Below are 26,640 nucleotides of genomic sequence, written 5' to 3'. Positions count from 1 at the left end.
GCACTTGAGAGGATTCAGTTTCAGAGCCCTCCAGCCCTCTCTGCAGCCCCCCAAAGCACCCGAAAGCCTTTTAGCCCAGGAACAAGCCTTTCACTTCACAAGAGACAGGCTCGAGATGCCGAGGTCTGCCTGATTGAAACGCCAGGGAGGAGAACGTTTCCATGCGTGGGGTCAAGGCAAACCTCTCATCAGTAAGCTGACTGGAGAGCAGTGGGGCCTAAGAGGGCAGAGCAGGACTGGGTGGCGAATGAGGGGGACGAGATTGCTCTTGAGGGAGAGCCAGGAGGGAAGAGGAGCCTGGGGACAGAAGCAGGGACAGCCCTGCCACATCCCTGGGGGATTCCATGCTGAGGGGCTCAGCTTCCCAGGGATAGACAGTTTGGGAGGTTGTGCTTTTTAACCTGGTGGACTTATCAAGGGACTTTTTTTTTTTTTTTTTTTTAACAGAGTCTCACTTTGTTGCCCAGGCTAGAGTGAGTGCTGTGGCGTCAGCCTAGCTCACAGCAACCTCAAACTCCTGGGCTCAAGCAATCCTTCTGCCTCAGCATCCCGAGTAGCTGGGACTACAGGCATGTGCCACCATGCCAGGCTAATTTTTTCTATATATATATATTAGTTGGCCAATTAATTTCTTTCTATTTTTATTAGAGATGGGGGGGGGGTCTCGCTCTTGCTCAGGCTGGTTCCGAACTCCTGACCTTGAGCGATCCACTCGCCTTGGCCTCCCAGAGTGCTAGGATTATCAAGGGACTTAACGTTGGTGTCGGGGGAATCTGGAACTTGTTAACCTTGGGCAAAGTTACAGACATTGTTGCTCATGGCTAAAATGACCCTACAAGGAACTAAATCACACTTATTTACATATATTTTATATATTTTATTTATATATGTATTTCTAAAACAGCATCCCCGATAGTGTAAAAGGAGAACATTAAAAAAGCTAAATAGAAAGTTACTCAAATAGATGAACAACACACAGCAAAAATCTCATCTTTTAGTAAAAAAGAAAAAATGTATCAACAAACACGGGAAACTATTTCCTATGCATCCTTGGTAGTCAGAGCACCATCTCAGTAAAGGAGAGCAAGATGGGAGCACTGCATTGGCTTCAGGGAAGCACACGGAGATGCTTTTGAGGTTTGCATGAATGTTATTTATGGACACTGAGTCCTGGTTTACACATACCAGGAAAACTGAAGTTTAATAAAGAATTTGATGCAAAGTGAACACCCCTTTTTACGAAATGAATATGAACTCCCCCATTCTTCCTGCAGTTTCTCTTCTTCAGCAGCCTACGTATTTATCTACTGCATTTGCATGTTGCTGTTTCGGGGCTGGTCTAGAAGAGCCACTTGGTTGTGGGTTCTCTGCCTCCCATGCCGATCACCTGTCCTCCCTCCCTCCTTAAGGCCTGCAGAAGTTGATCTCAGTCAAGCAGGCCACTGGCCACCCACAGTAGCCTTGACCCAGCCACAGGGGGACTCAGAGCATCCCTCCCCAGCCTGAAAGAGGGACCTGGGGGAGGGGGGGTATCTGGGAGCGGGTGGTCTCCTCTGCGTGTTCGAGTTACCTGCCAGATACTCGATGACTGCCGCCATGTAGACGGGGGCGCCCACGCTGATCCGGTACTTGAATGTCCCTTTCTTCAGGTAACGCATCAGTCTCCCCACCGGGAAGATGACACCGGCCCTGGCTGAACGGGACAGCTTGGACATTTTCTTCTTCCCGCTCCGGCCCGACATCTTGCCTCAGTTTCCCTTTCAGCTTGCTGACACGGTGGCCTCCCGGCACTAACACAATGCTGGAAAGGACAGAAGACAGAGTTAAGGAAGGGTGGGGGTGGCAAACACCTTAGACACAGTGGTGTGGCCCTTGGGCACCACTGTGACATGCCGACTGCGCCGAGGAGGCAGGTGAGACCTGGCTGCTGTGCCAGGTGCAGCAGGCAGGGAGTCAGGTGTGGGGTCTTTGAAGGGCGTCGGCAAGCCCACCACAAACATCTCTCCCCCACCAAACCAGCCCAACAGGAAAGGCCATAGAAAACTGTCACTGGAATGTCACCTTAAATGACAAAGGGACTTTGCAGATGTGATTATATTAAGGATCTTGAAATGGGGAGATTATCCTGGATTATCTGGCTGGGCCCAATGTAATTGCCAGGGTCCTTAAAAGAGGGAGGCGGGAGATCAGAGGAAGAGATGCGAGGACAGGAGGAAACAGGTTCTTCCCGCAGAAGAAGAGGGACGGATGAACCAGCCACATGGGGCCAGCCTCACTTTGGCCCAGTGAGACTGGGCCAGGATTTCAGACTTCTAACCCCAGAACTGTGAAAGAATACATCTGATTGTTTTTAAGCCGCTACGTTTGGGGTAATTTGTTACAGCAACAACTAGAAAACTAGCACAGATCCTCTCTGCCCATGTGACTACGTCCATCAAAATGGTCAGATCTGACCAACGTAATTCAAAGCCAAGGTGTTATTTCCCAGATGGAAACACTTTTCTAAGTTCTCCAGTAATGTAGCATCCTATACGGAAACAGGCCAGAAAAGGCAGTTTTATCGAATATGCTCATGCCGTCACCATGCATAGCGAATGGAAAGGCAGGATGCAGCTCGATCTTCTGCTCCCTGGCATGGGGAATCCAGGTTGATTTGGGGGAGAAACTTCGGAGTCAGCACAAAGAGGGGACTTCAGAACAATGTTCCAAGAGACACGTGCATAATTCACTGTTCCTCAAGGAGGCTGTCTTTTGGGTGAAGATAAAATAATTGCATCTGCCTGGACAAAACCTGTGCAAACCCAACCATAATGCAGAGAGCTGTCACAGAGCTCCGGCCCGCTGGATCTGCTGGTGGAGGGAGGGCTGCGACCGACGGATGGAATGTAATCTGCAATAAATAAAAGTGAATTACAAAGGACAAACAAGCAGGACCAAAGAAGAGGAAAGAGACATTTTCTAGGAAATGTGTCAATAAACCGAAGCTCCCTTCCCCAAGGGCAACGGCCTTCCCAGGGGCCATTTCCTCTGGAGATGGCAAATGAGAAAGTCAGAAGAAAATTGAGATTGGTTCTATCCGTTGAGGCAGCTGTCTCAAGTTTTGTTTAGGTCACCTTACCAACGGCCACCTTGGCAGAGAAAAGGCTCATGAAAGTGGCTAAAAATATGATGGAAAGAAGTGACCCATGAATGTATGGCTAACATGAAGTAGATACAAAACTGGGATTTATTTAATCTGGATGAAAGAGGGGACACAGAGTTCAATATTCTAAGTGTCTGACAATTTCATTATTACCAGGGAGTTTTATATAAAAACTCTGGAATTAGCAAGAGTCCATTCTCAACACCCACCTATCCCCAAGGTAAGTGATTCAGGAATGAGTTTGGGACATTTGGGTACATACTTCACATTCATTATTTTAAAATGCTCATATGTACTTTCTACTCTCCTATTTTAAATGTCGTTTTGCTAGCAAAGGATGTGGGTATTCATCAGTTAAGTACAAGCAAAGATGAGAAAACAGCCTCTTACAATATTATCCCTTTAACATCAGGGCACAGGGATGAAAAGTATTGCTGTATTGTTTTATCACGTTGCCGGTTTCTTCTGTGGAAGAAACAAGATTCTCCACATTTCCTGTGCCTCCACTGTCTGAGGCTGCTCACTCTCCCAAATTCTCTTATAGATGTCCTCTATAAGGACAAGTACAATGTCCGTTATGAGGAAGCAAGTACATACTGCAGGACAACCATCAGTACATGTCGAGGGAACTTAGGTCAGGCGTTGCTACCTGCTGTCAGCACAATTCCAGGGCACGGGGGACGCAGTGATGTTAGGTGGTCCCAGTCCTCACGCCGTATGCGTTTGCTAGCCGGGTGGTGGTGACCAAAATGGAGGTAGCTCTTGGTATAGAGGAAAAGACTGAGCAGGAAGCCCTGGGCATGCCCCACTTTACCTAACTACCAGCATGTGCCCCATAATGACTGCATATACCACGGTGGTCCCATGAGATTATAATGGAGCTGAAAGATTCCCATCACCTAGCGATGCATTCATGGTGCAGCACAAGGCACCTAAAAGCTCACGTTTGTGGTGATGATGGTGTAAACAAACCTCCTGCGCTGCCAGTCACGTGAACGCCTCACACATACAATTGTGTACAGTGTGTAATACTCGATAATAAATGACTATGCTACTGGTTTAAGTATTTACTGTACTTTTAATCTTTATTTTAGCATGTACCTCTCCTACTTATTTAAAACAAGCTAAGGCCGGGCCTGGTGGCTCACATCTGTAATCCTAGCACTCTGGGAGGCCGAGGCAGGCAGACTGCTTGAGGTCAGGAATTCAAAACCAGCCTGAGCAAGAGTGAGACCCCGTCTCTACTATAAATAGAAAGAAATTAATTGACCAGCTAAAAATATATATATACAAAAGAAAAAATTAGCAGGGCATGGTGGCGCATGCCTGTAGTCCCAGCTACTCGGGAGGCTGAGGCAGGAGGATCGCTTGAGCCCAGGAGTTTGAGGCTGCTGTGAGCTAGGCTGACACCACGGCACTCACTCTAGCCTGGGCAACACAGTGAGACTCTGTCTCAAAATAAATAAATAAATGAATAAATAAATGAATAAATAAATAAATAAAACAAGCTAACTGTGAAACAGACTCAGGCAGGTCCCTCAGGAGGTATTCCAGAAGAAGGCACTGTTAGCTCGGGAGATGACAGCTCCACGTGAGCTACTGCCCTGAAGACCTTCTAGTGGGCCAAGGTGTGGAGGTGGAAGACAGTGATATTGACAATCCCGACTCTGCGTAGGCCTAGGCTAATGTGGTGTTTGTGTCTTAGTTTTTAACAAATTGTTTAAAAAGTAAAAAAAAAAAAAAAAAATTAAAATAGGAAAAAAGTGGCCGGGCGAGGTGGCTCATGCCTGTAATCCTAGCACTCTGGGAGGCCTAGGCAGGCGGATTGCTCGAGGTCAGGAGTTTGAAACCAGCCTGAGCAAGAGCCTGATCCCATTTCTACTAAAAATAGAAATAAATTAATAGGCCATTTAAAAATATATAGAAAAAATTAGCCGAGTATGGTGGCACATGCCTGTAGTCCCAGCTGCTCGGGAGGGTGAGGCAGGAGGATCACTTGAGCCCAGGAGTTTGAGGTTGCTGTGAACTAGGCTGACGCCACGGCACTCTAGCCTGGGCATCAGAGTGAGACTCTGATGTGAAAAAAAAAATAGGAAAAAGCTTAAAAAGATATAAAGAAAGTATTTTTATAAATCCATACACATGTTTGTTTTAAGCTGAGTGTTATTACAAGACTCAAAAGTTTTAAAACGTTAAAAAGTTTATAAAGTAAAAAATGTACAGTAAGCTAAGGTTGATTTATTAATAAAGAAAGAAAAAAATTTTTAAAGTAAATTTAGTGTACCCTAAGTGTGCAGTGTTTATAAAGCCTACAGTAGTGGACAGTAACGTCCTAGGCCTTCACCTTCACTCACCACTCACTCACTCACCCAGGGCAACTTCCAGTCCCGCAAGCCCCATTCATGGTAAGTACCCTACACAGATGGACCAGTTTTATTCCATATTTTTTTTTTTTTTTAGGTACATTTCAGAAGTGAATTATTCCATATTTTTACTGTACCTTTTCTATGTTTACATACACAAATACTTACCATTGTGTCACAGTTGCCTACAGCTGCAGTCCCCAACCCTGGGGCCACGAACCTGTACCAGGCTGTGGCCTGTTAGGGACTGGCCACAGAGCTTCCATGCCCCTGTCTGTGGAGAAATTGTCTTCCATAAAACTTAAGAATGGGGGCGCACACAGCAGGAGGTGAACCGCAGGTGCACAAAGCTTCATCTGTATTTATAGCCGCTGCCCATCTCTTGAATCACCAAATAGGCTCTGCCTCCTGTCAGATCATCAATGGCATTAGGGCATTAGGGCATTAGGGCGCGCTCACAGGAGCATGCACCCTACTGTAAACTGGGCATTCAGGGGATGGAGGGTTCATGCTCCTGATGAGAATCTAATGCCTGATGATCTGAGGGGGAGCTGAGGTGGTGATGGCAGCACTGAGGAACGGCGCTGCAAAATCATCCCCAAACCATCCCCAAACCCAGTCCATGGAAAAACTGTCTCCCATGAAACCGGTCCCTGGTGCCAAAAAGGTCGGGGACCTCTGGAGGAACAGGCTATACTATATAGCCTACATGTGTAGGACGCTGTGCTGTCTAGGTTTGTGCAAGTACAGTCTATGATGTTCACAGGACAATGAAATTGCCTAACCACGCATTTCTCAAAATATATCCCCCTCGTTAAGCAATGCATGACTGTAGTTATGTGAGTTCGTATGTCATTCCTTTGGGCCCCAGTGACCTCATCTGCATAGCAGGGGAGGTGGCTAATTGGCCCTTAAAGTTGTCCTGGTCTTAAACATTCTGATTTTTCTGAAATGCACTTTAAAATTATTTTGGAAAAGAAGCTTAGTCCCTTTCAAGAAGTTGATTCTAAAGAGTTAAGAGCCTATGCAGGCTCATAAAGATGTACTAGCGACTCCACTAAGCCAATTATATGCTTTTTTTTCAGTTACTGGTAAGAGGGGTCAGGGGGGAAATTACTAAGTCTGGTTGCCATGAAAACCCCTAAAAAGCCCATCACAGGGTGGACATGCCCTCTGGATACGGTGTGTGTTGGCTGGTCATCATCTCCCCCTAGCATTCTCCCACCAGAGGACGATGCACAAGGCACAAATGCCACAAGGGCAGGAATACCAACCTGCACACACACACACACACAAACACAAACATACACACACTCATAAATACACTCATTTTTTTTCAAACAAAACAGCTAGAGAATGACTAATGTCAAGGATGAAGCCAGCTAGAGGCTTTCCTGGTGTTGTGTGTGTGTGCTGGGAAGGGGGCTGTTCACACTCTGTTGTTTTAGGATTTATTTCTAGGATCAGGTTTTAAGCCTGTAAATGACACCGACGAGTTAGATTTTATAGATAACACTGGGTAAATATTAAATTGTAGCACTGACTCAGACACGGGCAATAAACTCACACCAGACTATTCAAATAACTACTGTATTTCACTGATTTTATGATGCACTTAAAAAAAAAAAACGTTTTACTATGTCTAGAAATCGGTATGCATCTTGGCAATCGATGCCATCAGAGATTCAATGAAAGAGAGTATTTATGGAGCATTTATTATTGAACAAGAAACTACATTAGATGTTGTGGAATATATATGACCCATGTCTTCAAATATTTTCCAATGAAGTTGCATAACAGACCATAACAAACTTTCAAATAGATGCTAGAGCCATGGTTCCCAAACTGTGCACCAGGGTACCCTGGAGCAATCAGCAAACCCATAGGAGCACTACAGGAAGGTTTAAGTTTTCATAGTAAATGCAGTGATATTTGACTGCTGTTGGACCCCACCACTACCAGCTCACAACAGTTCACAGTTTCAGCAGTACATTCCACTGTTTCTTTTGATGCTGCCCTTTTTTTTTAAGCTGAGTTTTTGGCTGGTGCTATGATTAAAAGCAAGTGCTGGGTGAAATCAATATGGAACAGAGAATAATGATGGTAGTGTTCAATCTGATTCCAAAGTTTGAGAACCAACAGGTGCACACATTCTATTTGGTTTTTGTATTTTGGTTTTTTTTTTTTTTTTTTTTTGAGATGGGGTCTTGCTCTGTTGCCCAGGCTGGAATGCAGTGGTGAGATCATAGCTCACTGCAACCTCCAACTCCCAGGCTCAAGTGATTTTTGTGGCTCAGCCTCCCTCCCCAGTAGCTAGGACTACAGATGCATGCCACCATGCTTGGCTAATTTTTTGTAGAGATGGGATCCTGCTGTGTTGCCCGGGCTGGTCTCAAACTCCTGACCTCAAGTGATCCTCCCAATGCCTGGGATTACAGGCATGAGCCACTGTGCCCGGTCCACACATCCTATTTGTACCATATTACAGTTATTTAAGAATAGAATAAAAGTATTTTTTCCTTTTAAATCAAGTGTATTGTTCTTTCAGACAGCTAGTACCATGTTAGGATGTAAATGCTTATTGAGTTATTTGGACCTAACCACTTCATATATGGAACTGACAGGCATTCTTCTGGCCTAGTGGCTTGGAGAACACATGATTCAGACACTAAGGACTCAGTGTACTGAGACAGTTTGGAAATTTCTTTGTGAGGGCCCACCCCCAACAAGCTTAAACCTATACTTCTTATATCTTGCTCAAGGTGTCCATGAAGCAAGGAAAATATAAAAGTTAAAGAAGTTATTTAAAAATTTTGAGTTGATCTTTAAACATAAGCAATACTTGCATATAGCAAAAGAAAGCAAAAAGTACAGAAATGCATAGAATGAAAAGTAACAGTCCGTCACCCTGTCACTCCACCCTTACTTACTATCCCCAATCTCACTTCCAGAGACAATACATGCAACAAGGTTTTTTTTTTTGTTTTTTTTTTTTTTTGAGTCAGAGTCTCACTCTGTTGCCCCAACTAGAGTGCTGTGGCATCAGCCTAGCTCCAGCAATCTCAAATTCCTGGGCTCAAGCAATCCTCCCGCCTTGGCCTCCCAGAGTGCTAGGATTACAGGCGTCAGCCACCATGCCTGGCCCATGTAACAAGTTTTAAAAATATTTTCTGGTGGCTACCTCCAAAACTCGAGCGTTTATGCCTTTACTTCTCAATCTGTTCTCACTGTTAGTCTCTATTTATGATTAGGAAGATTGAGACCTTAAGATACCTTTCTCCTCCCTTTTTCAATTATTGACAGTTATATTTTCATTTCCTCCACGGATTGCCTTGGAGACTTTCAATAATATTGTACACTTTGGTCTCCACTCCTGACTCCGTTCGACTCTGGGCATTGTCACTCATGTCACTGTCACATGAGGTGAAGATATAAGCACCCTAATCTTCCCCTGGTCCTCTCCTCTGTACCTCACCTCCCTAGTTCTGCCTCCGTCTTCTACGTTTTCCACTGTCCTGGTTCATAACAGATACATTTTATAATCACTATGAAATTGTCCACATTTTGTCCCTAGATTTATTTTGAAAGTTAAATGCCAACAGGCAGCGTTTAGGTGGCGAAGACTTTGTAAATACCGCTCCCTGAAGAATCGAGTGTGGTGCCAGCATCCCTCCTCTGTGGCCCAGCGTTAGAACCTTGCGTCCTCGTATCAAGAATGGATTTTCTTTGTTCTGAAAACCTATTGTTCAAAACCATGCCACATTTTACTTAGCTTCACATTTGGACCATGCCTTTGTTGTATAGCTTCCCCTCCAAAGCCCTGAAGATACTAACTACAGTTGATTCTTACTATGTGGGTAGTTATGTTCTCCAAAGTAGCTGGAAACACAGAATTAGCGAATACCGAGCCATTGCTCCTAGGGGAAATACCGGGTTAGGTTCCTGCAACAGTCCTGGTGTACAGCATTCATCAACCGAATAATACTCGCCCTTGTTTATGTGTTTCTATTTAAAGACACCTTACAGATATGGCTGATTCGTTAAGATTGAACTCATGGCCAACAGCACTATAATCTGTGCTTGAACAAAGCTTCTTAATACATGTATTTTCTCCATAAAACACATCATAGCTTTCCTGCACTTAGGAACACTAGACAGCACTTTAGCACTGTAGCTGGCGGCCATTTTAAACAGCAAAATCGCCAAACAAACAGCACAAAAACGTGAAAAACATGAAAAACTAAATAGAGCATGGAGAGGGCACTTGTTTATGCATGAGAGCTGGAACAAGAAGGCAGAGTGTCACCCAGTCCCTCAGCTGGGAATGTGACCCTGGGGTGCCTAAGATTTTTTGCTGCCATGTGCATGTATATATCCTTGAATGACCACAAAAGGGCCTCAAGTATTGATTTTGGGGTTACAAATAAAGTTTAGCAAGCAGGCAGGCAAGCAGGCAAATTCCTAAATACAAAATCCAGGAATAGAAACATGGACTGCATCTTTCTTTGTTCTTGTTGATAAAAGAAAAAATGTGCCTTCACCATATCTTCAGAAATCACCCAGCTTCCCAATCCCATTGCTCTTTGTGGAGATCACTAACTTCCCAGAGAACCCTTTGCGGGGGCTTATTTCTGAGGCCCTCTGACTTCCAGCTCCAGGTTGCAAACAGCTCCATGGAAGCTGTTTTAGCCGGTGGTTAACAGCTGTGGGTCCTATGACTTCCTTTCCTGGTTTTCTCCTTTGTTTTGCTGGTCTCCACTTTGTGTAACTCCTCAGAAACAGTACGCTTTATGTTCTTACACAAACAGAACTGTCTTACTGAATGGTTTTTGAATCATCATTTAGTGGGTTATATCATTTTTAGTGTCAAAATCAATTTCCTTCAACGTTTTGAAGTTGTTGATGTCCCACCCGCCTTCCGGCTCAATCTGAAAACTCATGCATCTGTTTATCTCCCATTCCTTTATTTCTCCCACTTCTCCCTCTGTCTCTTACTGAGATGCCTGTAAACCAGCTGTTGAATCTCCCAGATTGCTCCTTAAAGTCTCTTGACTTTTTTCTTCTATTTTTTTCTTTAGTTCTTTCAATATTTAATGTTGGTAATCATATTTTTAATTTCCAAGAAACTCTTTCTTGTTCTCAGATTATTCCTTTTTCATAGCATCCTGTTCTTTTATGAATGCTCAATGTCTCCGAATCTCTCTGAAACTAATTAGAATGTGTTAGTTATCTCCTGTTCTCTAAATTGCTTCATCAGGCAGCTGTTGTATTTATTTATTTATTTATTTATTTATTTATTTATTTTTGAGTCAGAGTCTCACTCTGTTGCCTGGGCTAGAGTGAGTGCCATGGTGTCAGCCTAGCTCACGGCAACCTCAGACTCCTGGGCTCAAGCAATCCTCCTGCCTCAGCCTCCCGAGTAGATGAGACTACAGGCCTGCGCCACCATGCCTGGCTAATTTTTTCGTTTTTAGTTGTCCAGCTAATTTTTTCTATTTTTAGTAGAAACGGTGTGTGTGGCGGTCTCGCTCTTGCTCAGGCTGGTCTCAAACTCCTGACCTAAGCGATCCTCCCTCCTCGACCTCCTGGGATGCTAGGATTATAGGCACGAGCCACCATGCCCAGACTGTTGTATTTATTTATTTATGTTCATCTTTGCCTCTCATGTTGGCTTTTCTTAAGTGTCTGGCGATCTTTGGTTATGCGTTTGTATTTAAGAATGAAGGACAAGGTTGATCATTGTAGGTAGATAGAAGAGCTTTCCTTAACCTGTTTGGGACATCTGGGCGTGTGAACAGGGCATGCCAATTAGCAGGCATCGCCTTAGGGTGCCCAGTTAGGAACTGAGAACCCTCAAATGCCAGAAGGAGGAGCTTTATTTTGTGGAGTCCTATCTATCCTAGAAATTCTATATGTGCCCTGTAGTTGTTCGATTTCTTTAGAGAGGAGCCCTCAGATTGTTAGCTTCAGGGATAAACACCAGCCTGCCAGAAACTTCTCCAGTAGGGGGGAGACAGAGACAGGCCAGTTCTCACAGCAGTCCTGGAGACAGACCCCCAGGGAGTCCCCACTTCTCTCTTGCCTTTTTTTTTTTTTTTTTTTTTGAGACAGAGTCTCACTCTGTTGCCCAGGCTAGAGTGAGTGCCGTGGCGTCAGCCTAGCTCACAGCAACCTCAAACTCCTGGGTTCAAGCGATCCTCCTGCCTCAGCCTCCCGAGTAGCTGGGACTACAGGCACGTGACACCCTGCCCAGCTAATTTTTTCTATATATATTAGTTGGCCAATTAATTTCTTTCTATTTATAGTAGAGATGGGGTATCGCTCTTGCTCAGGCTGGTTTTGAACACCTTACCTTGAGCAACCCGCCCGCCTCGGCCTTCCAGAGGATTACAGGCATGAGCCACTGCGCCCGGCCTCCCTCTTGCTTTTATTCTTCGTTCGTGTATTCCCCTGAGACACAGTTCCCATGTTCCCATGTACTTTCAGTCTTCTGGAAGTTTCACAAAAACTTCTGTCTGCTGATGACCAACACCAGCCCTTGCCCCTCTGTTATTCGGTGTTTATTTTCTTTGTCTTTCTTTACTGTTACCTCTGTAGGCTCTAGAGAAGGAGGGGGTGGAAGGAAAGCCTAGGTGCTCAGTCCATCACTTTGAACTGGAAATTGAAAATGCCATTTTAATTTAACATCTTAACAAACCTCATTTGTGGATGCACCTAGAAATGAGTATGCTGGTAAGAAATAGCTCAGCTGTTTTATAATTGAGTAATAATGTCATGTTAAAAAATTAAGATCACTTTCATCACCAGGTGAGTAACTGAAAACTAACTGGTCTTAAGACAGCTGAAGAATATAGAATGTTGTATCAAGAAACTGCATAAAACTCATTAACGGAATCCAACTCAGTGTGTCTGTATTTGCACAATCTTAGCATATGGGGTTCCCATAAACAGTATTCAAAATTATACTGTAATCCCAGAAGGAAGGAGAAGAAAGAAAGGAAAAACTCTAAACATTTGCCCTTATTGATGGAATTGCTTTTGATGAGAAACAGCAAACTTTAATATACTGCCTGCCTTCACAAAAGACAAAATAGTCTGGTTTCTTTAGATCCATATTTTCTTTTAATTCAAGCACGTCTGTTTGCAAGTATAAAGAGCTGATCGAGAGGGAACCATTTTTTTATGCCTCAAACAACTTGTTGACGTTTTTATTTTTTGTATACTGATGAGGACCACGACAAACTCTCGTCCAATCAGCAAGATGGTCCATCAGAAGCCTCCGGCATCTTGACTTCAATGACCATTTTTTTTTCTACAGTCAAGCTTCTGCAAACAGGCTTTTAGAAAGAGACAGCAGTCAGTAATTTAAGGATTGGGAGCAATGATTATAGGCCAGTGTGTCGCAGGTGAGGTTTGGTTGCACTGATGAGCCACTTTGATCTAGAATTACAAGACAGCTTATTTTAAAGTACTCTTTTGAGATCATTCTCTTCGGAAGTATACAAATCAAAATGCTTTCATATATATATTATCTTAAATCCAGAAATAAGAGGTCTTATAGGTTTTTAATGATGGAACTGAATTTTAAAAAAACTTTAAATACTGTTTGGGAAATGTTCACAAACACAGAATTCAGTGCCATCCCTAATGGACTCGTGTACTGTTTTAAAATTGCTGACATTTATCCAATTTACTCATTTTTAGTCTCTAGGATACCACTAACCTGTAGTATCTTTAGTTCCTATGTGCTTAGAAATATTTTATATTGTAAATATTTATGAAAAATGATGGAGACACTGCAGTGAGGTATCTTTACTTTGTCAGTTTAAAACTATCCTTTGGGAGAATAAAATGAGATGAAATAAAACAAAACTAGGTAGGAAATAAGGGAATTCAATATAAATATATTAACTATATATAGAAATATATTTTAAAGGGTGCAAAAAAATCTCTTAGCCTCACACCTAATAGAATTATAATATATTTTGGTGTGTTACCCCTAAGTACTGTATTAAAATAATAATAGTTTGTTAGCATTATTTTGTAGCTGTAAAAACCATTTTCAGTAATACTAGCTAAATCACTTGCTCTATTACACTTCCATTTATGAGCTCTAAGAGCAAGTCATTATTGCACAAGTAATACTTTCCAAACCATTTTCTTCCAAGGCCACCTTTCAGTGAATGAGAACAGTCAATAATTTGATCATCATATATGTTAAAGCACATTAACAATTTATAATGTAAAGAGCTATATCAAATGCAATTTAATCAAAATGACACGCAGATCAAATTAACCAAATTAACCAACCATGAACGTTAGAACCAAGCATTAATGCAATTTATTTAAATTATACTATTGGATAACAAATCATTCTCTTTTAAAAAGTATTGCAAGTCATATTGTGGAGTGGGGAGCTCAACTGCCAGCGCATTCTTTGTAATTCAGAGGCAGAGAATGTGTGGTCATTCATTCGCCCTATGGCGGGAGCTGGGGAGAAGAGATGGAGGCGTACATGGCATGGACTTAGAATATCTGCTGCCACTGCAGTAAGCTGAGACTTTTTGAGACAGAGTCTCACTTTGTTGCCAGGCTAGAGTGCTGTGGCGTCAGCCTAGCTCACAGCAACCTCAAACTCCTGGGTTCAAGCAATTCTGCTGCCTCAGCCTCTTGAGTAGCTAGAACTACAGGCATGCGCCACCATGCCTGGCTAATTTGTTATATATATATTTTTTAGTGGACATGGGGTTGCTCAGGCTGGTTTCGAACTCCTGACCTTGAGTGATCTGCCCACCTCTGCCTTCCAGAGTGCTATGATTATAGGTGTGAGCCACCGTGCCCAGCCAAGCTGAGACTTTATAATGTGCTTTGTTGTCTTTCTGGAATCTTAGCTATTTTTTTTTTCAAAGAGAAAAGCAGAAAGTTTGTTTCTTCCTTATTAGCCTTATGCTATTTTCTAGTATAAATATGTTTGGCCACCTATGATACTAGTTGGATAAGAAATGAATAAAAGTAATTTTAGTTTTCTTTGAATCTGAGTTAGTAATGCACCCCAGCCGGGTGCAGTGGCTCACATCTGTAATCCAAGCTACTCAGGAGGCTGGGGTGGGAACATCACTTGAGCCCAGGAGTTGGAGGCCATGATTGCGCCAATGCATTCCAGCCTGGGCAACAGAGCAAGACCCCATCTCTTAAAAAAAAGCAGCAATGCACCCCAGAAGAAAATGAACTGGTTTGCCTTCCCAATCTATTTATTCATGGAAAACAAAATTAAAATAATACCCTCACTAGGTCCAGCCTGGTCTCTTCTCTTTTTGTTATTTGAGAATTGACAAATAGGAACAGTGGGCAAACTATCTTGTTTCCTCGAATCTAATAATAGTTTCACGCCGGGCACGGTGGCTCACGCCTGTAATCCTAGCACTCTGGGAGCCTGAGATGGGAGGATTGCTTGAGCTCAGGAGTTTGAGACCAGCCTGAGCAAGAGAGAGACCCTGTCTCTACTAAAAATAGAAAAGTAGCCAGGCATGGTGGCGCATGACTATAGCCCCAGCTACTCTAGAGGCTGAGGCAGGAGGATCCCTTGAGCCCAGGAGTTGGAGGTTGCAGTGAGCCATGATGATACCACTGCACTCTACCTGGGCGACAGAGCAAGACTCTCTCAAAACAAACAAATTAGTAGTTTCAAATTAGTAGTGCACTTTATTGTTATAAGTAGCAGCATGTTTACCTCTCCAAGCAGGGGACTGGTTTTGTCCGAGCCAAGATGAGCTTTTCAGGTGGGGATGAGAGGATGCGGCGGGAGCGCCCTCTGGGAGTTGGGTGTACAGTGTACCAGTCCAGACAGCAGGTGGATTGCAGCCCCTGGTGTGCCTGATCCACCATGGGCTTCTGGAGACATCCATGTCTGCTGGGCAGCTGCTCTGGAACCCCTCGTCCTCTCTCTTTCTCCCGCCTGCGCCTCCCTATCCCATTTTCCTTACTGTCAGTCCTCAGGCTACTCTGTGGGCACAAGTGGCTGTCATTCCCTGGTTATGAGTGTGTGGGTCCCCCATAGCTCCTGGACGCTGGCACGTTGCATTGGCTGCACCAGCTGAGGGCTGCTACTGGCCACGAACACCATTCCCTCTGTGGGGGAAACCTGATAAACCCCAAAGAAGCATGGTGGTGTTAGAACGGAAGGTGCATGGACTGAGGGGAGGGGGACCCAGTTCTGCACTGACCAGCTGTGGCCCTTAGACAAATCAATAGGATTTTTTTTTTTTTGAGACAGAGTCTCACTCTGTAGCCCGGGCTAGAGTGCCATGGCATCAGCCTAGCTCACAGCAACCTCAAACTCCTGGGCTCAAGCAATTCAGCCTCAGCCTCCCGAGTAGCTAGGACTACAGGCATGCGCCACCATGCCCGGCTAACTTTTTCTATATACTTTTAGTTGGCCAATTAATTTCTTTCTATTTTTAGTAGAGACAGGGTCTCGCTCTTGCTCAGGCTGGTCTCCAACTCATGACCTTGAGCGATCCTCCCGCCTCGGCCTTCCAGAGAGCTAGGATTACAGGCATGAGCCACCGTGCCCGGCTGACAAATCAATAGATTTTTCCCAGAACTCCACTTTTGCTTAAACAGAAATTTACAGGAGCTCTAATATACAAAACTGATGAAAAGGGAGCTGTATTGCTTGGAGTGAGGAGTTGCCGGGAATTTTGATGGCTTGGTCCCCACCTTTCCTGCCTTGCGTCCCCGAGGAGCCCTGGGCACTATGGAGCTCCACCTGAGAACCACTGCACCAGGTGGCCTCTGACATCCTTTCCCACCTGTGAGATGCTGCTGTCCATGAAATGCTCAAAATGTCCCTCTTCCCGAGCCCAGAGATTTCTCCTTTGAAGTCACTATTTCATCACTCATAATAAATCACAGTAAAGAAAAACTGGACCTGAAAGATCTGCTTTTATTTTGTTTCTAGGACCGCCTTTTCTCCACCCCAAGGCAACGATCTACATTGCTCACTACAGAATAACTGAGGTGGAAATTCAGTTTAGTGGTGGTGGTTTCGGGGGTGGTGACGTTTGAGTCAACTGCCACTTCATTGAGATTCTGCAAGACTGCTCACTTTGGAAGTTTACCACTCTGATGGGAAACCTAGTGAATTATCATCTGACCTAAATGTTTATGTTGCATATTGCATAAGCTATTGGAATTTACCTCTTTGTGGTCCACCACCACTACTTAATTTTAATGGTGTTATTGAGCAGTGAAGGCAGCTCAAAATACATTACAAAATTCTGTAGATACACCATTGGCAGTGTTACCCAGTAAACTCAGGGACTAGGTTCCAGGGTGAGTTTAATTTTATTATTCTACTTTTTGCCCTGCTGTCATGGAAATACCCCAATTTAGGCATTTAAACTCTGGCATCAGGACAGCCTCTCATACTGAGAAACAACGCCCAAGTCTTTGGTTAGGTCATGTATTGTAATTTTGGGTTAAAAAGTACGGTCACTGTAGCTAATTCTTCTGACATCGTAGAATCAACTGGAGGAAAGGGTCCCAAGCCGGTGGTCTATGCCTATTTCCACACACATTTCTGTCAAAGCATGAAGTTTGACTTGAATTACTTACTCCATTCCAAGTCCAAATTGGCAATGCCAGTCAAATAAATTGGGCAAAGTATGATGGATGGTGAGATGGATAAATGAACAGTACGGGCTTCCGAGCAACCACCAAATCCATCTTATTTAATACTTTGTGACAAGACGGTTTCAAGTACAGTGTTATGTGGCTCAATCAGATATTCTTTATCTTTCGTTTGTCATACACAGATAAAATAGTGATGTAAATAAGGAGTTTTGAAAATAAAAATTCATATACACTAATATTAAAATGAACAGTCTGAGAATCACTGAAATGCTGGTAGCTCCTTGTTTTCATCACGTGGACATAAGCATGTACGTAGTCAGGCTGCCAGGGCTGCAGTCCTTCCTGCGGTGACTCTGGGCACATTCTTAACCTCTCTTTTCTTTTCTGTGAGATGGGTATGATAATAATACCTACCTATCGGCTGTTGTCAGAATTAAATGAGTTAATATATAAAAAGTGCTTAGAACAAGACCTGGCAGATAATAGACGCTTAATAAACATTAACTATTATGATTTATTTCCATAAGAAAAACCATTCTAGAGAACTATTTTTGCAGAATGCAGCCTAACATTTTCTTGGGCATATTTCTATTTGTCCCTCTGTTGCAAAATCAACTACTATAATATTATAGTGCTTGAAGTTGTGTGTATGATAATGTAGGCTTAAAACTCAGCAGTGTCTTTCCACTTTCCTGGTTGATCGAGGAGCTAGGGTAAAGGGGTGGTAATGAAATTTGAACTCTGGGAAAACACAGACAGCCACATGATCTACTGAGAATTCTCATGACAGCGAATGCTTTTGTTTTTCCCAAGGCTGGGCACTTTTGGACCATTCTCCCCCCTCCCCCACCAGTCTTATCCTGTTCTCTCCAAATTCCATCTTCCTGGGAATTCACAATCACTGCAATGTTGGGATCATAGGATTTCACAAAATTATAATCTAGGACTGAAAGGGACTTGAGTGATCAATCATTTTACACCCCCTCTCCTAATTTTTGCCACAATGAAAGGTGTGTCTTGGAAGGGGGAGTGGTCATTGAATGACTTGTCCATAGCCACACAATCTGTGTGAGACTCGCCCTAGAACCAGCCCTCTTATCTCAATTTCTGGAACCCTGGTCTGGGCTGTTTTTCCTATACGCTGTTGCGAGTTTCAGCCCCAAAGGCACCTAGCAGACTGTTAGGTACACAGTTGACGTTCAATAAAAATTCCTTAAGTGAGTGAATGAGTAAATGAAACCAGTCTTAAATATTTTGTTTCAAAAGCATTTTTAGGTTCCCTTTGTGGGTTTTTTGGGAAATGAAATATCTTCTCAAATATTTATTTTTCTCTCCAATCTAATTCCCAATATACATCCCAGTGTGTACTCAGGAGGAAAAAAAAATCCCCACCTTCAAGCTTTCACTACATTCCTTTTTTAAAATACCATCTTTCAATACCATATTAGAATTCATATACTTCTCTATTGGCTAATTTTTTTTCTTTCTTCTACATATCTATAATACTTTAAGTTAGTCACAGAATCATAGCAATGAAAGAAAGAAATTCTGAGCATTCTTCTAGTTTACCCTTCAACCTGAATCTTAGCAGGGCAGGCCAGGGCCCTCAGCCTTGCAAGGCACTTTCCATAGTCATGCAGCATCTGCATCAAGCTTCTTCCCACCTGCCTTGTTCCTTTGCCCCTTCCCCATCCAAATCCCGTGACACTGTCTAGGAAGCCTAGCCCAATTTCCTCTCTTCCAGTCTAAAATTCTCTTCTCTCTTTAAAAATTGTTGAAGCATTTTATTTGTGACTTTCATTATACATTATCAGTCACCTTTAAATTACTAGTTGCATTTAGTTATCCAATCAATATATAATTAATTCAAATTATAAAATTCCAAATATTGTAACAATGGTTACAGATGGGTATGAATAATGATATGACTCAAGCCCTTCTTGACAATTCCTCCAATTCTTGTCTCTTTTAGTAGGTATCTTCTTCTACATATTTTCTATCCATTTATGTATGCATTTTTCTTGTAGAGATTTATAGCTTTATTTTGTTTTTATATCTATAGTACCATATAGTATGTACTGTTATGCAATTTGCTTTTTTCATTAATGGTATATTTTGGTGATCTTGTTCTGTCTCAGTATATATAGATTTGCTTCATTCTTTTTAACTGCTGCCTAATATTCCAGGGGATAGATGTACCCGAGTTGTTTAGCAACTTGCTATTGACAGTTGTTAGGTTGTTTCCAATTTCACAACTACTAAAACTCTGCAATAAACATCATTATACATGCTGAGCTCGTGTATGCCTACATTTTTAGGCTATGTACCAGGAAATGGAATGCTCAGTCACAGAATGTGTACATTATTAATTTAATAGTGCCAAACTGCCTTCCAAATTGCTTATATCAATGCGCACACCTGTCAGCAGTATATTAAAGTACCTATTTTCCCACTAGCTTGCCAAAATAACTTTTTTACCTTGTTTTACCTGCATTTATATTTTCTCTCCCAAGCTTAGGGGCTGTAAGTTCTATGAGAGCAGGGCCCATGACCTCTTCATATTTTCTTTCATTTCTTTCCCCATCCAGAGGTGTTTAAGAATTGGTGCTCAGTACATGTTCGTTGAATGGTCTCTGACCACAAATTCTGTGCTCATCTCTGCGCAATACACACTTTTCAAAAGCATCTACCAAGACTCTATCTAACTTTGAGGTTATTTCTTAAGAATAAAAGACATTCTTAAGAAAGTTGGTTGAATTTCTGCACATCCCTCCCCTGAACAAGTTATAAAGATATCTTTCATTTTAAGTTGCCTAAGACAGGGTTCACCTCCTGCTTTGCTGGCAGGAGGCAATGAAAACAGATGAGGTTGCCTCAAACAATAGCTAGCAGGGTGTCCCACCCACTGGGAAACAGCAGACCACAGGCGCCTCAAAAACCCTGGGAACAAGACAGAGGATGGAATGGAGAGGGAATAGGGTCAGAATCTTTGGGACATTCTGGATCCAAGGAGGTAAATTATTTCATAGAGTTTTGAAATAGAGGAAACCATCAGTAATGTATAAAGTCTGGCTATGAATGGATCCAGGTGAGGTGGAACTGTGACACGGTAGGAAAACCAGAGGAGAGGAAAATTGGACATATTTTAAAAGGAACTCTGGATACAGGAAAGGGGCGTTTTAAAGATGTGAATTATGCTATTCAAGATAAACGGTTCCACCGGGCAGTGCCTATATTTATTTATATGATAATCTCGGGCTAAAGCAATTCTAAAAATCACCAGCATGGTTCCAAATCTTGGAGCTCTGAACTTTTGGTTTGAAAATAAGAAGAGTTTTAAAACAAATTGAGAATTTCGTGTAGCTTAGTCTGTATTTCAAAACAACATAAATGAAGACACACTCTCGCTCTTAATAATGTTTTCTTTTTCTCTCACCTATTGAACCGTTTCAGTAGCAACTGTGCAGCCCAGTGAGGGTACAATTGCATTTCAAAACAAACACAAATGAGAAAACCATTCGCCACGGTGTATTGATGGCCCCTTGGGGGTCCTGGGGTCTGTGGGACTGAGAACTGGGTCCTTGTTTTGAATTCCCCTGAGCAGGACAGAGTCTGGACCGACGCCTCAGTTCCCCAGCGCTGTGGTAACACGGGAACTGCCCTCACAAACAGGGCTGCGGAGCCGGGGTTCCCGTTGCACCCCCTCAAACACTCAGGGACGGGCCTTTGGTTTCTCAGCCCATTTCTTCATCCCTTCACCCCATCCTGGGGCCGATGCGGAAAAAAAACCCGCCAATAACCAGGCCTATATCAGGCCCACGGTAGCCCATTTCACTCGCCAGGAAACTCCTGGAGGAGGAGGGTCCTTTGGCCCTGGGGGACCAATGCCCCTTTGGCCATTGTTGTGAGGAACAAAGAGGGCAGGAGCTGAGGGCGCCCCCAGGAGGAAAGGCGGGGGAGGACACCCACGGGGGCGAAGTGGGAGGCTGGCGAGGCCGGGCCAGGGTGCGCGGATCGCGGGCTGGGAGCGGGGGAGGCAGGGCTGGTCCCCGCCCGCCGCGCCCCGCGCGCGACACGCACCGCGCCCGGCGCCCGGCACAGCCCTTTCCTGCGCCGCAGCCACTTTACTTTTATTCTCTTTTTCATCATTATTATCATTATTATTATTTTCCCGCGCAAAGCGGGAAGCCGGGCTGCCCGGGCGAGCCGCGGAGGGTCCGCCATTTGCCAGCGAAAGCGCAGCGCGCGTCGGCACCGGGCGCCCCGGAAAGGGAACCGGAGGGGAGTGCCCGGCCCCGCGCCCTCCTCCGCGCCGGCCCGGGGCGCACGCCCGCCGGCGACGCTCAGGTGGCCGCGCGGCAGCCCCGGCCCTCCCTCCGCCGCCCGGCGTCCCCGGCCTGACCTTCCTCGGCGGGGCCCGCCCCGGGACCCCGGTCTCTTCCCTCCGCGCCCCTCCATTGTCAGCCCGGAGCCGCCGGCGCCCACCGGGCACCCTAGCAGGCCCCCGAGCGGCCCTGCCCCGGCTCCCTCGGCCCCCGCCCCCGCCCAGTCCCCCTCGGTGGCCGGGCGCCTCCCCCTCCCTCCTCTGCGCCCCAAACTCCGCATCCCCAGGAGCCCTGCGCTTCCTGCGGGTCCAGCCTCGCCCGGGCCCGCCGCTGGACCCCGCATCCCTGCTTCCTCCCTCCCTCACTGCCCCAGATGCCCCGGCCCCTCGCCGGCCGCGGGAATTTTACCGCTCTTTTACCAAGCCCCCCTTTATTCCTGGAGGAGCAAGTTGGGCGGCTTGATGTATTAATTTTTTTCTTGCAGGGGATGGGCCGGCTCTCGGGGGTGCGCCCGCAGGGGCTCCGGGAAGAGGCAGGGGAGGTTCTCTCCGGCCCCTGCACTGCCCCGGCGGCGCGTTTTGTTTCCAGAGCCCGGAGCCCCTAAACAATAATGCCATCGCCATGGCGGGCTCACCTGGTGCTGCGCCGCCTGCTCCGGGCGCCCGGTGCCCTCCGCGCGCCCCTCCTCGGCGCAGGTTCGGCCCGCGCGGCGCCGGTGCCGGGCAGGACTCTTTGCCTTTCTTTGGGTTCTATCTGTGCGTGTCAATGGCGGCAAGCGGCAGTTCCCTGGGCCGCGGATAGTAGCGGGGGGAGGAGGAGGAGGGAGAAGGGATTGCTCCTTCTCCACATAACCACCTCTAGGAGGAGTCGCTCAGCCTCATCCCCCGCCAGCCCAGGCTCCGCGACGGGTCCGGGGCTTTCGGTGGGGCTTGATGAGCTATTGTCCTTCAGGAGCATGAACGACGAAGCCGCGCGGCCTCCGCGCAGTTGGCGGGTCTGTCGGGTGCGCGGGGGGCCGCTCGCTACGGGGAGGCTCTCCCCAGAGCTGGGCACGCGGGCGCTGTGGTCACCACCCAGAGCCTCCTGTTAGCCGGATCCACCTTTGGTGGGAGAAGGTGGCGTGGGCGTTCATCTGGCAGTTCTGGGCAGAGTCGTAGATGGTGAAAGCGGAAAAATGCCACTTTCAATGTTCTTGTGTCCTTAAATAATAGCAACTACATTAACGCTTGTGTCCATCACTGGGAGGAAGATAGCATAGGGCGGTCACGGCCACAAGGACTGAGAATTTATACCCATGCCTGTCGGCTTTTTATAAATTAAGACCAATTTAGAATCCAGTGTTGCATGATATTTGGAGTAGCAGATGTATCTTTTGGTGGGTGAGAGTGTGTGCATAGGCATAATTTTTCATTGGGTTGCTTTGGAGTGTGTTGATTTGTAATATCCCAGTGGGTATTTACATTAGCACGAGGCTATTGTTTTAAGGACCAATTTTTATTAGTTTCTAGAAGACAATTTTTTTTTTTTTTGTGGGGGATGTGGTGGACAATATCAGGTCTCATAATGGGAATTAGCAGTTGCTCCATTCCTGCTGGAAGCCAGTCTCTCTTTTGTACTGTGAGATGTTGGCAAGGGCTCCATGGCTGGAGGGGAGTCAAAGGAATTTGTTTATTTCAGTGGGAAATGCTAACTTGCTATGGACCATCCTTGTTTCCTCTGATTTCTCCTTGATGAGTCAAAGGATTGTGAAGGGCAACATTTTGATCACTTCGAAAAAGAGAAACCCATGAAAGCATAATTCTCTCCAGCATGGATGGGCCAAATGGATGTTTTCCAAAGCTGTTATGTTTGGTAATATTGTGTGTATTTGCTGCTATAAACTTGTAGCTGTTTAGACGATGGGGACTTTGGGGTGACTGAAAACCTCCGATTGCCGGATTGGGAAGAACCCAAATGCCTCCTGCCCTCTGGATCTATGCCAGTTAATCATGGCTATTATAGCCGGCATTCATAGATAGCGCTTTAGGTTTAGAACATGATGTGCATTTTAAACAATGTGTTTGCTGAGAAATTAGCCATCATTCTCTCTGACTTCCCCCAAATCATACATGTGTATAAATAAAGCTCTGTTTAAATATCACGTGGCTTTTCAAACTCTTCTGGACTCAATAGTTTCAGTGTGTTGGGATGTCCTTCACTCTTCTTCCTAAGCCCTTTATGCTTTCTGGGTATGACCTCACTGTTCTTTGTCTTGGAAGGTTCTTTCCAGGTCAGAAATCCAGTCAGGACGAATTCCTCATTTCCCCAGACATGGATTTAAAGGGTTTCAAATGATCCCCTGGGGCATCCCATAATGGTGTCTTTTCCCATTCCTAGAGGAAGTGCCTGTCTCCCTTCTTACACATTCTGGTGCCCATTCTTCACCAGAAACACCCTTCAGGCCAACATTCAAGAGAGTTCAAGAGCCTTCTGGGAATACTTGAAAAACACCCCTCCTCTGTCACCCGGTCAGCGAGGGTGACTGAAACAGAGTTGAATAATTCATCAGTAGATATTAGGTTCACATTCTCCCTGTAATTTCCCCACAAAAGTGGTATACATGGCCATTTTTATGTGAGTTTTATGTAATTTGTTTCATCCTAGCATTTTGTTATGTGCTATCCCGAGAAAAGCTGAGTCTAGGAAAGTGACTAGTCAGTATTCTCTCATTTCGTCCTGGTTGGTTTTCTTCAGACAGATGATGCTGTCACAATCCAGAAAATCAAGGGGGAGGTCAGCTTCATAATACTCTGGTTCTTAGAATAGAAGGGATCACGGCGTTCACCTAGTCCAAACCCTTTAGGTTCTAGGAAGAAGTCTGGTGCTTGTGTGGGTCAGGTGACTCAGCCAAGGCCTCGCAGGTAGGTAGTGGTAGAGCTTCCAGTACATTTCTGGACACCCAGCCAACGCAGTTTCCACCAAGTCCAAACTTTTCAGGATGGATAAGGGGACAAATTTGCCACTTAATGTGCAGATCTGGTCAAGTTATGTATGTTTAGTACTGAACATTTAACACAAAGATTTAACACATAGATAATTTGATATAGTATTGTATAAATTTAAAATACATTGAAAATAGTCAACATGATTATAAGTTCATCGGTAATCTTAAGTTCAGCAGTGGCCTCCAGCTCTGGGAACCTCTGACAAGTTGAATAATAAATAATAAGAGCTTACACTTTTAGAATGCTTACTACATCCACTGTACTAAGCATTTTATCCTTATTAACTCATTTAATCCTCATAATAATTCTATGGGGTAAGTACTATTTTCTCCTTTTCACAGATGGAGCGACTGAGGCAGCGAGTGGATGAGAACTTGCTCACAGTTATGGAGTTAGGAAGTGGTTTGTTCATGTGCTTAGTCACTGTCTTAATCTGACAGTGGGGAAGTGCATTTGCTTTAAGCAAAGGAATATTGCACTCAGTCACATGATGAGTCCAGTGGGGCCCCTTGGGCCTCTCCCAATGGGTATCCTCAAAGAGTCAGCAAATAGCCTAATTGCTGGGTTTGGCAATCGAGTTCTGTGTTCTCGATTCTTGGTGTGCTCATGGATGAAGAAGGACCAGACACACCAAAGTGAGGCAAACACGAAAATGAGGTTTATTGAGGAGAGAAAGAGAAGATTATAGAGCAAGAGCAAGATATAGGTTACAGAGCAAGATACATACACCACAGATAACGACTGGACCCATTGTTGTAGCAAAAAAAAGAGAACTTGCTTATGGTCTGGGTCTTGTTTTATAGTGTCTGGATAGAAGACCTCCCTGTGGCTCAGATGCCACCATGGAACCACTTTGATTGGACAGCTGGGAGTTATATCCCCTGAGTCTTACTGCACATGTGAGTCTCCCATGAGCCTCTCTGAACACCCATTTTTGGGAGGTAAATTGCAAGGCACCCACTTTCATCCCTAGGAGACCTGGAATCCCTCGCTATCTACCTAACATAATTACAGGAGGTTTGGTTGATTACAAGTGCACTGAAAACATTTTCATAACCCTTGACCTGTATGTGTGCATAATGTGTATGAATACATGTATTGATTGTGAGTTGACTCCATTAGCAACAAGGATCTCTAGTAAAAATTTTATTCAGATGCAGGATGAAGTACTTCTCCATTTAGAGACAGGCATGTAGCATGATTTAGAGATTGAAAAAAATGAATCAAACAAATCAGCCATCCAAGCAGGTTCATATTCTATTGGGTCTTCTAGTAATTCATCTATTCCAAAAATAGCTTCATTGATTTTACTCCCCCAAACATTTTTTTCTTTCTTATGATCCAAATTTATGATGTTGTATAAATTGAATGGGCTTTTATTTTCCATGATTAGTTCTAATCCAGTTTATGACACATATTATAATTTGTGATTTTATCCTCCTAAGATCTTGATATGCAATTACCTTATTCATTTCTGGACTTTTTCTCTTCCAGAAAGACTATGTGCATAGAGGTATATATTTATATCTGGCATATGTGAGTATAAGTGTGTAGGATTTGTATATCCAGATTAATTTTGTTTGAGAATTCAGATCTCCTTTGAAGTAACCTGATATTCTCTGAGAATACCATAGAATCAGATGGAAATCACTGGTTTAAGCACTTATTTGGATGTAAGTTAGGAAACTCTAGACACTGTATTAATTCTGTCAAGGCACCAACTGGTATAACTCTAAATAACAACTTGGGAGCCTGAGGTTATCAGTGCAGACAAAGCACCAAGCTACATAGTATCCCACCATTCTAAAGGACAAATACAGCTTCCAAAAGTACTTTATATCTAGAAACATGGAAAGTCTTTCTTGTGGTATTTTGAATAATGAATATCATTAATGTTAAACTTTTACTTCCTTGATCAGAACTAATAACTTTAGGATCTTAATCATTTATGGAAGGATAATAGTGCCCTTAAAGAAAAGACACACAGGGAGTTATTATGCCAGCAAAGCCCATATTTAGTATCTGGCTAAAACATCTTAGTCTTCTAACAGAAAAAAAGAAAAGAAAAGAAAAGAAAAATTTTACAAACAGTAACAAAAATATGCTGTTTTTGATACTAAGTCCTAACCCTTTGGCTCTGGAAGAAGGATTTGCATAAGTAGGTATCTGTATGTATAGATGCATACCTATGT

At 44.2% G+C, this 26,640-nt stretch overlaps 1 protein-coding gene across 1 annotated transcript in view; it reads right to left on the bottom strand.

The window, feature by feature from the left end:
• Positions 1-22,496, bottom strand: part of MACROH2A2 (macroH2A.2 histone) — a 47,599-nt gene extending 25,103 nt beyond the window's left edge. Inside the window, exons 1-2 of the mRNA XM_012762633.3 lie at positions 22,099-22,496; positions 1,571-1,801 (exon numbers count right to left, since the gene is read on the bottom strand). Of these exons, the coding sequence (XP_012618087.1) occupies positions 1,571-1,742 (172 nt within the window). The 5' untranslated portion in view covers positions 1,743-1,801; positions 22,099-22,496. The remainder of the gene's footprint in view (positions 1-1,570; positions 1,802-22,098) is intronic.
• Between the last annotated feature and the right edge of the window lie 4,144 nt (positions 22,497-26,640).

Source organism: Microcebus murinus, chromosome 14 (assembly GCF_040939455.1).
Source record: "Microcebus murinus isolate Inina chromosome 14, M.murinus_Inina_mat1.0, whole genome shotgun sequence".
NCBI lineage: Eukaryota > Metazoa > Chordata > Mammalia > Primates > Cheirogaleidae > Microcebus > Microcebus murinus.
The sequence above is the reverse complement of the archived record's forward strand: the minus strand, read 5'-3'. Positions and strand labels throughout refer to the sequence as shown.